Raw genomic sequence first — 12,079 nt, 5'->3', positions numbered from 1 at the left:
CAAATCTGACATAGTAATTTTTCCAGAGACAAGAAATACTTTTCTGTAGAAAGCAATGGTCGTCTCAAACCAATTGGAGATGATGTTGGGAGCAATATTTTTATACCATGCTTAGGCTTTTCCAATAAGAGACTTTGACGATTCCTTAAGGAGTAATACCTGTTTGTATTCATGTTGTCCTAATAAATCCAAGAACCGGGATACATGTTATCAAACGTTTTCCCCTTGGCAGAGGAAGCAGAGGAATATCCCCTTAGCAGAGGTATCACTTGGTTCTCTATTAGGTAAGGAGTCTAGTGCTGAAGCTGAGTCCTCCCTTCCGCATTTTCGTATGAGATTTTCCAAATCCTCACGAGTGATGAAGTTAGGTTGTTGACTCCTTTCTGAATGATCAATGACAACGTGGACTTCGTTGTTTTCCTAAGTGTTAGTCCTCGAAGTACCAGCATCAGCAGAGGATTTGAAATTATTCCTAGCTTGTTCCATCTGACGTTGGTTTTGCTTCATTGAGCACACCCTTCTAAACGGTATCCATATCCATCTCTGTCTTGGCGAGATTTTCTTATCTCTGCATCATATTACCTATGGTACGCGGAGCTTGGATGTTTCTGGTATCTTCAGGAACACTACTAGAAGGAGGAGGAATGGTGGAACCAGGGACGATACCCGACGAAAATGTTGTTAACATGGATGGTGGTAGTAGGAGTAATCTCAGGATTTTCACCGTTAATACTACCAGAATTGGGGACCGTACCAGATTTAAGATGGACCATTTTCTATACAATTGAAGAATAGATCATGTAATACAAATGTACAGTTCTTTTAAATTTTAAATTGTATGCCAGATATTTGTAAATATGGTATGAAATGCACAAGTCATTAGTGCACTAGCCCTTGAGAGAAAGTTCTTTTTTTTCCCGAACCATGGCAAGTAAGAATATATATGTCTATAGTCTGTGTTTAATGGAGATTTTGTAATAAATTCTTGGTTTAGTAATAAAATCACTGTTTTATGAGAAAAACTTGACGAAATCTCGAGTCGCTCTCTAGAAGTTGTATCGAAGCTCCTGTGCATTAATACTAGTCTACGGAAATGAATAATGATCCATTTTTTTTATTATGGGAATTTTAACAAACTGCCACACTTGCAAATCCCGATTCAAGAAACTGCCACCGTTTTTTTCAGAGTTTATTTAATGCCACAACCGTTAGCACTAACGTCTTGGACCCACATGATTGGTCAAACTTTTTTGACTTTGTCCAGATTACTTACACGTGTCTTATGTGGACGGCTCAAGATGTCGAGCATGAGATTATTACACGTAGCACAGGCTAAATGACTATTTTATCCTTCGTGGGATTGAAAACAGTTTGCAACTTTGTATCGTTTCATTTTTTTTCTAGGGTTTGCTCGTTCTCTCTGTCCGCTCTGTTCTCTAGTGGAAGAAATTAGGGTTTGGGTCAGTTTTCAGCGGGATTTTGCTTAGGTTTAGTGTCTGAGTAAAGGGTTGGGGAGCGATCGAGATTCAGAAAAAGAAGGGGAAGGACAAGCAGCAGATATGGTATGATTGCAAACCCTAATTTCGTTTTTCTGAGTTGAATTAGGGGTTTTCTCTTAGGTTTTTGTTTCTCTTTCTTGTACTTTTTTTCTCTTGCTCTATGTCCGCTCTGTTCTCTAGTGGAAGAAATTAGGGTTTGGGTCAGTTTTCAGCGGGATTTTGCTTAGGTTTAGTGTCTGAGTAAAGGGTTGGGGAGCTGAAGATGAAGAAGAATAAGGGGAAGCACAAGCAGCGGATATGGTACGATTTCAAACCCTAATTTCGTGTGTTTGATGAGTTTTATTTTAGGAGTTTTCTGTGTGAAGTGTGGAATTTTTAAAACCCTAATTTCGTGTGTTTGATGAATTGATGAATTTTATTTTAGGGCTTTTCTGTGTGAAGTGTGGAATTTGATGAATTTTATTTTGTTTGTTCATTTACAGTGACTATACATATTATCCATATAGAGATATCAGTGTGTTTGTTGTGAATAGTAAACTTAATTTGCTATTCCCTCACATGGATAGAGATAGAATTGACCTTAAGGAATTTGAGAAGATGTTGCGTGTTAAGTTGCATCTTGATGAAACAGAAATTCCAAATTTATATTGGACCATAGACCCATGTCTGCCTGAGTATTTGGTTACAAATGAAGACTTGTTTAAGTTTTGGGAGCATGCTGTACCTGATGATAAAGGGTTCATATGTTTACAAATGAGTGTAATGAATTCAGAATTTAGGAATGACAATGACTTCATTAAGGATGCAATGGAACAACCAGTAGTAACAATTGATGAGACTCCTAAGAAGGCACCTAAGAGGATTGCTAAGAAGCCAGTTTCAAAGGAAAAGTCAGTAAAGATATCACCTACAAGGAGATCACCAAGGTTGCATGCTCAATCAAAGAATGAAAACTCAAATGGAGGAGCATCTAGGAAGTTTTTGTTCATGGATCTGTTAAATGAAGTGGAATCTCAGGGTTTTTCTTGCCTAAGTCAAGCCACTGTTGTTGGTTCTAGCAGTACACCAGTTGATAGCTTTAATCATGATTACTGGGTTGATGAAGTAAACAACACTGCTGCAGGGGATAAGACTGATGCAGGGGATAAGACTGATACAGGGGATAAGACTGCTGCAGGGGATAAGACTGATACAGGGGATAAGACTGATGCAGGGGATAAGGCTAATGCAGGGGATAAGACTGATACAGGGGATAAGACTGATGCAGGGGACAATAGTGATGGTGATGATGAGGACAATGTGGTGCTAGAGAACACTACTGTAGATGAATGTCACCCCATTGAAGACCCAAATGCTCCACCAATCTTTGACAGTGATGAAGAAAATGATATTGATTATGAAGATATTGTCAAGACATACAAAGTTGGAGATGAAAGCAGTGATTCAAGCAGTAGTGAAGAAGACAATGAAGAAGGTATGGACCCTTTAGTGTTTATAATTTTTTGTTTTTTTTACATGTACTAACACTTTGATGTTGATTGCAGTTTCTAATGATGACAAGAATAATGATAAGGATAATGATGGTCCTGAAGTAAATGATGATAAATATTCCAAACCAAAGCTTGATTACCAGAAGTGGAAAGAAATGTTCAATATGCACAGTGATGAAGAAGAAGAACCATTATTCCCTGTAGAAGAAGAGGTGACTCCTGTTGATCCTACTAAGATGGAGGTAAAGTATGCTTTTAATAACAAGAGTGCTTATAAGAAACATCTTAGGGGTTACTGTGTAAAACATAATTATCAGTATACGGTCTATAAGAGTGACAAAACAAGATTAAGAGTGAGATGTAGGTTTAGGGAAGAGTATGGCTGTAACTGGTTTGTAAATGCTAGCATAAAAAGGCATGAGCCTACTTTTATTGTTAGGAAGGTTAATCTAGAACACACTTGTGTTGCGGATCCAAAGAGTTTTAACAGATCCGCGGATCCTGAGTTCGTAAAAGATGTGGTACATGAGAAGTTAAAGCAGACAGCTGGGGCCTTAATTCCAAAGCCTAAACACATTGCAAGAGACTTTTTTGTAACTCATAACATCAATATACCTTATATTTGTGCATGGAAGGCTAGAAATCTTCTTTTAGAAGATCTGTTTGGTAATTATGAAGACAGCTACAAGGATGTACCCATCTTTTGTGCAATGGTGGCTCATACTAATCCAGGGTCTGTTGCTAAATACACTTATGGGAAAAGAGGTATACATTATGTTAAGACATTCATGGTTGATTCATTTATTTGTAAGTGGTGCTCAGTTATTTAATGGTTGGTTACTAAATGTGCAGATAAGACATTCATGAGCATGACTATTTCATTTGCTGCACCAATGAGAGGATTTCAGAAAGCTTGCAGGGGAGTCATAGGTTTAGATGCATGCCATCTAACTGGAAAGCGTGGTGGTGTTCTAATGGCTGCAACAGCAATTGATGGTCAGAATTCTCTGGTGCCTTTAGGCATTAAGGTGGCTAAGAGTGAAACCAAGGAGAGCTGGACTGGGTTCCTCAAGGATTTGGCTCCAGCAATCAATGCACATCATGCTGGCAGAATTACCTTTATTTCTGATAGGCAAAAAGGGTTGTTGGAATCTGTTCCAAAGGTTTTCCCTGGTGCAAGAGTTAGATATTGCTTCAGGCACTTGTACAAGAACTTCAAGAAGTACCACAAGGCACCAACCTTGCACAACTTATTGTGGAATGCATGCAAAGCTTACAAAGTGAGGCATTTTCAGGTTTGTGCCTCTCTTTTTTAAATATCCCTATGTTTTTTGATTCATAGTTAGTAGGTTATATAATAACTCAGGTTACTATAATGTAGGAGCACTTTGACACATATGCAAGAAAGTCCGGCTGCTGGTGAATCTTAGGAAAGAAGATCCAAGTACTTGGTCTAGGGCTTATTTTGATCCCATTAGCTGTTGTGAGCATATGAATAACAATTTCTCAGAATCATTTAATTCTATGAGTTCTAATATGAGAGATAAACCAATAATCCAACTAGGCATGATGTATGGTCAGTTAGTAATGGGTTTGTTATTTAAGAGAAGGGAAGAATCTGCTAAGTGGAATCAAAATGATTTGGTCCCTGCTGCTGTTAAGTTGATAAATAAGATGCTTGACTTGGTTGGGAAGTTTGATACAGAAGGAAGTGTGGTTGGACAGGTTTATTTGGTAACTAATGTGTCTACCAAGAAAATTTTCACAGTGAACATTGTAGACAAACAATGCACTTGTTTGCAATGGCAGCTAAGGGGATTCCCTTGTCAACATGCTGTATGTGCATTGAAACTGCTCAGGCCAAACTGGAAAGAGTAAGAAATTTTGTAATATGCTATTACTTTTGGGTTGTAATATGCTATTACTTTTGTTTCTGTAAACTGACACATTTGTTTGATTGGTTGAACAGTTATTGTGCTCCTTACTACTCTGTGGAATATTATAGGACCATATATGCAGATGCTGTAAATCCACTAGAAGACATAAGTGAATGGAACTGGGAAGATAAGGTACTTTTTTCAGCATTAAATATATTATTGAATGTGATACATTCACATTTTCTCTACTTTATTATATCCTTATTTTTCTCTACTTTTTTCTCTACTTTATTATATCCTTATTTCTCATTTCTTTTAGGGTTAGGGTTTCATTTCTTTACTTTAACTTTCTCATTCCTTTTCTCTTCTTCTTATCTTAATTGGCAGGCATCCATGGACATCAACTTAAAGCCTCCTCCTTATCAAAGAAAAACTGGAAGACCAGCAAAGAAGAGGAGAGAGCTATGATGAACCTGAAACTGTGGTGAAGAAAAGGAAATGTGGAAAGTGTGGATCTACTGCTGGTCATAATAAGAGAACCTGTGCTGGTGGTGATGTTGGTAAAAACCCAACTGGATTCATGCCAAGCACCGAGTATGATGCTGCAAACTGCACCTTCACTAGTAGAGATCATCCTGAAAGTAGCAGTGCAAGGGGTAAAGCAAAGGTGAACAAATCCAGAGGTACATCTTCATTTGTTGGTGAGTCAACAGGACCTAAAAACTTTGGAAGAGCACCAACAGAACCTAGCACCCATGGATCTACACAAGATGTTCTGAATTTCAGTCAGAACTTTACTGGTATTGGATCTGTTAGTCAACATATTCCTGTCACAAAGGGAAAGCAAAGCAAGGCTAAGAAGAAGTAGAAGTGTGTGTGTGCTTCTTGTTGTGTTAGATCTTTTTTTTTTGCTTTAGACACTGATATCATAGTGTTAGATCTGTTTTTTTTTTATGTACCTGAATTCAGTTTTATTTTGATGGATAATCTTACTTTATGAATGGAAATGATATTAGTTAAGAACTAATTACATGTTAATAGTCTTTTGAAGTTCCTTACATATGGCATTGAGATTGAAACTTGAATGGATAACCCTATTTTTTGCTGCAATGAAAAGGTGGTCTGATACCCATCTAAATGCTTCACAATCTGTGCAGATCAGGTAAGCAATGTTTCTATTGTGTTCATTTTTGCATCTTCTCAGCTGCATTATTGACTTGCATTGCTCTTTGTAGCATTCTTGCTTATGCAGTGGGCATTCTTTGTAACAGTGGGTCTCTTCTCCACAAGCACAACAACAATTCTCTTTGGGTAGCTTGATATTCTTGGATTTGAGTGGATGACTGGCAGAATCAAACCATTCAAAGTAGGTGCAGGTAGGATTTGAACACTTCAAGAACATTTCTCCATCTGTTTCTCTTGTGCTGGATCTTAGTAGTTGTCTTATACCATTACAAGGTATATGTTTGCATCTAGAGTACATCCAGGGACAAACCTTAGACTCATGACTTCCTTGTTCACATGTTGGACATAGATCTGGGGTAGTTTGCTGTCTAAATTTGCTGCTGCTGCTGCTCTTGCTACTACTACTGCAACTGTTACTACCTGGAGAGTTTATAACCTTTTGGCTCATTTTTATGTGTTGAACTTCTGAAGAAATTGACTAATGAAGAGTTTGGGATCTTCATTAGTATATATAGAGCTTCAAGATGATGAATAAGACCGTTATAAATCCAGGTAAAATATGGATCGTCGATTTTTTCTCTTAGATTGATCCCACGTGTATTCCGACCGTTAGCAAATCTTGCACGTTTTTCTCACGTGCACGGAGTCGCGAGTTAACTCACTACTCTATAGCCGGTTAACTCAATCCCAGTGAACTGATTAACTCAATCCCTGTTAACTGATTCAGGGGCTTCTATGTAATTTTGGACGGGTTATTTAATGCCACGTATGTACTAACAAAGACTAACAGCCGTTAACCGTTATCTCAAAAAAACGGGATGATAAAAGTCAAGAGTATGGCATTTAATAAACTCTCAAAAAAACGGTGGCATTTTCAGAAACTGCATATTGGAAGTGTGGCACTTTATTAAAATCCCCTTTTATTATTATTAGTTTTTCTTTTTTTTGTTTGCTCGATGAAGGATCCATCTTATGTACACAAACTTCTTGTAGAAGATATTTAAGAAATCATGGATGTCAACAAGAGCAAATAGTTTCAACAGAAAGGTTGTGGCTAATTATCGATCAAAAAAGAAAAATGTTGTGGCTAGTTGAAGCCGCGAGAGGGGGAAAATGAAACATAAATATGGCTTAAATGTCTTCTGCCCCGACAAGCTCGACAAGCAAATGAATTCAAGCCTCGTGCGTTCCCAAGCATGCACAAAATCAACGTGGATTTACTTAGAACATTATCTTATTAATTGTATATCTATGAGCATCTTCTTTATCCATCATTTTGCGCTAGCAGAATCGTGTATTTTGTTCTCTACTGTGAATCTGTGATCACCATTCCCCGATCACATATATCAGTTCATACCGCAGGTAGATATTACAGAGGGTATTATGGGCCATACTGGGCTATTTTGTCGGGCCGTGCATAAAGCCTATACAATTCGAACATGCCGTCGGTTTGGAGATTATTTATGGGATGAAAGTCTTTATTGGTAGCTAAACTAAAATATGATTCTATATGTATCCTAGTTGAAGAATATAAAACAACCATGGGAAACAAAGTAAAATGTTGGAATTTTAGCTTCAAAATCTTAATCCCTTATGCTTAAACATGATTGAAAATTAGCCTTGTGATAAAACAACATTAACCTAGTATGGACATATTCCACAAGATAGATAACACCATATATAAACATCTACCAATTCATACTGAATATGAATGGCTCATCATATAAGTATTGATTCAAATACAAGAATATCCTATAACACAACACAATTAATACTTCTTATTTCTGAATTACGCGTCATCAACAAGTGTAGCACAAGAACATGATAAAACAATGTCAAGTTAGAAGAAAGAAAATAAAAATCTCATCAAATAAGAATGGTTCAATGGCTTAGTTTTTTAATTCTATTTCCTCTTGCTTAATTAATGGATAAAATAAAAATACAAGATGCATACAAGAGGCTAGAAGAGGACTTAGTCATTAATCATATATCATCCAACCTGTCCGTCATTAGTTGGATGCCACCTTACTACATGAGTCAAAGGACAATTAAGGGGCTTATTACTAAGCTAAGATTATCTTAAGCCTAATCCTAATTTGTTGCTAAACAAACATTAACATGTCCCACTTTATTTAGTGACAAATTCTTTACTGAAAATACAAGATGAATTCAATAACAAGTTAGCATTCGACTAAAGAGACTTATACACCATTTATAAAATGCATACAACGTTTTTAGTACCCGAAAATTGGATGGAAAATTTTTCTTTAACTTTATTGTCGTATACTTACACTTGAATCCCTCGTTATTGGACGACATCTTATACTTGGTATGGGGAGCTTTAACTTTGCGATGTAAAACGATTATTATAACCATTCATGTTGCAATTTGAGCTAACCTTTATGCTCAACAATACTTTTAAAACAAACACTTAATAACTTTACGATCCTTTATATCTCAAACCAAGATCTTTAATGATCTCAAAAGAGATTCATTTTATGTCTCAATTTGAGACTCCTTAATGACCTAAAAAGAGATCCCTCATGTCTTAACACGAGATTCCTAATGATCTCAAAAGAGATCCTACATGTCTCAATTAAGATATTTTGTCCTCAATATGGGATATGTGCTCGAAGAGACCATATAATGGGTCATATCTCTATTGAGACCTTTAATGATATCCGAAGAAATCATTTGTGTCTTAAAATTAGACGTGTCTCTGTCGAGACCTTTGTTGATCTCCGATAAATTATCCGTGAACACTATGAGCTATGTATCAAAAGAGACTTGCTGTACTAATCTCCAACTGATCTTATGTTCCTTATATGACATAAACAATAAGAACAAATAATCTTTTAAGACGAGTAACAAAGTAAAAGTTACCATACTCCCAACAAATCAATACTATTACAATTTCACCTTTGGGTAGACCATGATACACAAGAATATTACTTCTAAGTTTCAAAATTTATGTCTTACCTAAAGCAAACAACAAATCTATTAAACCTTTGAGTCTAATAGACTAGTTATTCAACAAAGTATGAGATATAATTCATTTCAAATGTTAATAGTATGAATAAATTTTGGGTTCATTTTCACTTAAGCTATCTATAATGAATCATCACCAAACAACAAAAGTCTCATACTTGATACCAAATTTGTACTTTAAAGAAAAATCTACCTTAACCTTGACTTGTGTTCCCAATTTTTGGAATCAAACTACCATGCATATGCGTTGTAGCTCCTACCAAACTTATGTCAAGAAATGCTTTCAAAATACAAAAGATAACCGCAATACTCCATTCAAGGAATCCATCATTTCCAAGATAATTCAATCTTACTAATATTGTTGATGCTTTGCCACACCAGAGCACTGCTCTTGAATCACCGTAATTTGAAAGTAGAATTTGAGATGAAAAAAATTATTGCAACTGTAACAGTAGGCCCGACAATGGGTTTGATCCCATAACAATGGGTTTGAGCACATACCCTTACCATTGGTTGAGATAGATAAAATATAATCACAATAGTTATTGGAAACCTATAAACCCCATAGCCGTTATGAACTCCCTAAAAGTAAGCATTTGAGCAATTGAAATTTGGGTTTTGTCCATTGACCATACCATCACAGAATAACATATCTAGAGGAACAATGAAAGTTGAGGTATAACGGGAAAACATTTTTTCATTTCTGGTCTTCTTCCACATATATAGATGGAATCCCAACGACGTAAAGAACCCAATGCAAACACAATCCGAAAAAATACGCCATTATTTCTGCCATCTTTTACGATTCCTGATATGAGTCCTAGTGATTTTATGGAGGAAAAAAGAATACAAACTCCAGTTGTCTAATGTCAATTCCACAATTGAAGCATCCAAAAGCTTAGGAAAAAACTTTCGTTGGGTCAACACCAGTTCCAAACTTCTTAAATTGACTTACACCTAATAAAGAGGATATACATGTTGGGATCATCTCGTCTCTGATACTCCCTCATTATTTCGTCCATACAAACACTTACCTAAAATAATCATAGCTTGAGAAATACGCCTCAAAGACAAGATCAAATGCAGCAATAAATCTCTAAGTTTTAGTTCTCATCCACTATAATAAAAGCAATTCCAGACAGAATAGAAAAGATGTTTCTGACTCAGAGAATTGAACAGTACCAAAAAAACATTTTTTTTCAACAATTAAGAAAACTGCTCCCACTAATATTGTAATAACCTCATATGGCAAAACCTGTTTATTATCAACAATTGAATGATTTGTAATCAAAACTGAAACTATATGAAGTCGTGGCAGTGATTCAAGATCACTAGTATGGTTAATCATAACTTGAAAATCAAAGATTAATCTAACAAGACTTTCAAAGTAAAATAGCAAACTTAGAAGCCACTTAGCACTCACTTGAATCCTCCCTAAAATATCAATGACGGAGTCTTAACACGTCATCAACTTCTTAAAAGAAGTTAATCATCAGTAATATCATAACATGAACCTTTCAAACAGAATGCAAAACAACTTCAAGCAGTATGTTTACGATATAAAGATTACACCAACAACTCATCCAATCATTCCTTAACATGACAAATATGATTGACATGATTAAATCATGAAGATAATAGTTATTTTGATAATTTTACCAATAATGGACTATTAACTTTAAAACTCTAATACACCCATGTATGATGTATCTGATTTTGCAAAAGAGAACATTAACCATGTAATTCAATCTTTAACTTCATACTCATATGAGAATAGAATAATCCGCTATTGGCATAATAATTTCTCTAATATATGTTAAATTTTGATAACATATGAATAACTTCATTGGTAACTAAAGCAAAACCATGGTTTTGTATATACCATACTTAAAGAATATGAAATAACTAGGCAAAAAGAAGTACAATGTTAGAATTACAGCTTCAAAATCATAAAAATTTATGCTCAAACATGATTAAGGATTACCCTTATGCTAAAACAACATTAACCCTAATATTAAGATATTACGCTATCAATTCATACTAAATATGAATGATTCATCATATAAATTTTGATTCAAGTACAAGAATATTAATTAAGAATCAATACAATAAAATTTATATTCCTTATTTGATATCAGTGTAGTGCAGTGGTAAAGTCATTGGGTGATGATATTAGTGACCCGAGTTCAAAAAATCGCCAGCACCAAATTCTTTACTAAATAAAAAAAAACCGGTTCAATGACTTAACTTACGCTTATACTCCCTCTTGCTTAATTGATCGAGAAAACAGAAAAAGAAGATAAGTACAAGAGGCTAGAAGAGGCCTTAGTCATAAGTCATATGTCATCCAACATGTCAATCATTAGTTGAGTGATATCTCACTAGGTGAGTCATATGATAACTAAGGGGATTAATTGATAAATCAGTTTAAAACTAAGCCAAAATTGTCTTAAGTGTAAACTTGATTTCTTGCTAAACCAACATAAAATCTAACAAATAAAACCTTAAGACTACAAATCCTTTGATAAGCACGTAAGTGCTACATTTTATACCCATATTTATATTAGTTAGGACTCGATATTTTGGCTAATAATATCATTTTAGTGCTTTTGTAGAAAGTACAAGTGAATTTGATCTATCGGAAGAATAACTACTAAATGGAGGCTTAAATAGCATTTGCGACAATCTTGCCAAAGTGCCGTGTCATTTCATGTTTGCTGGAATCACCAAAGCGCATCACTGCTGGGAACTCCAGAAGCAAAGCAAAGCAAAGGATTGTCTTGGTTTGTTGAAACGAGCCAGGCCCATTTGGAGTTAGAAGATGTGGCCTCCACAACAACCATAATCTGACTTAGGAGATTTATATAGTGCAGAGAGACATTGACAATGAAGATGTAATGGCTGGAATGTTTCTTCATTTCCGGTCACCAGAGTTCAATAACTACAATGGGTTACGGATAAAAATGGCGTTGAGTGTCTTTGGTGGATTGAACAGTTGCTACTGGTGCTACTTCTATGGTCATGGTTATGAATAAATAGT

The 12,079-nt window shown here is 35.6% G+C and overlaps 1 protein-coding gene across 1 annotated transcript; it reads left to right on the top strand.

Moving 5' to 3' along the window:
* Window positions 1–2,697: 2,697 nt before the first annotated feature.
* On the top strand, window positions 2,698–5,334 carry LOC113312987. Its single transcript, XM_026561719.1, has 6 exons — window positions 2,698–2,973; window positions 3,044–3,754; window positions 3,842–4,284; window positions 4,394–4,863; window positions 4,959–5,058; window positions 5,254–5,334. The coding sequence occupies exons 2-6, from the start codon at window positions 3,145–3,147 to the stop codon at window positions 5,332–5,334; spliced, it is 1,704 nt and encodes a 567-aa protein (XP_026417504.1). The 5' UTR covers window positions 2,698–2,973; window positions 3,044–3,144.
* Window positions 5,335–12,079: the final 6,745 nt, after the last annotated feature.

Source organism: Papaver somniferum, chromosome 9 (assembly GCF_003573695.1).
Source record: "Papaver somniferum cultivar HN1 chromosome 9, ASM357369v1, whole genome shotgun sequence".
In the NCBI taxonomy this organism is placed as follows: Eukaryota; Viridiplantae; Streptophyta; class Magnoliopsida; order Ranunculales; family Papaveraceae; genus Papaver; species Papaver somniferum.
Note: the sequence above shows the minus strand (reverse complement) of the source record. Positions and strands in the feature narration are given on the sequence as shown.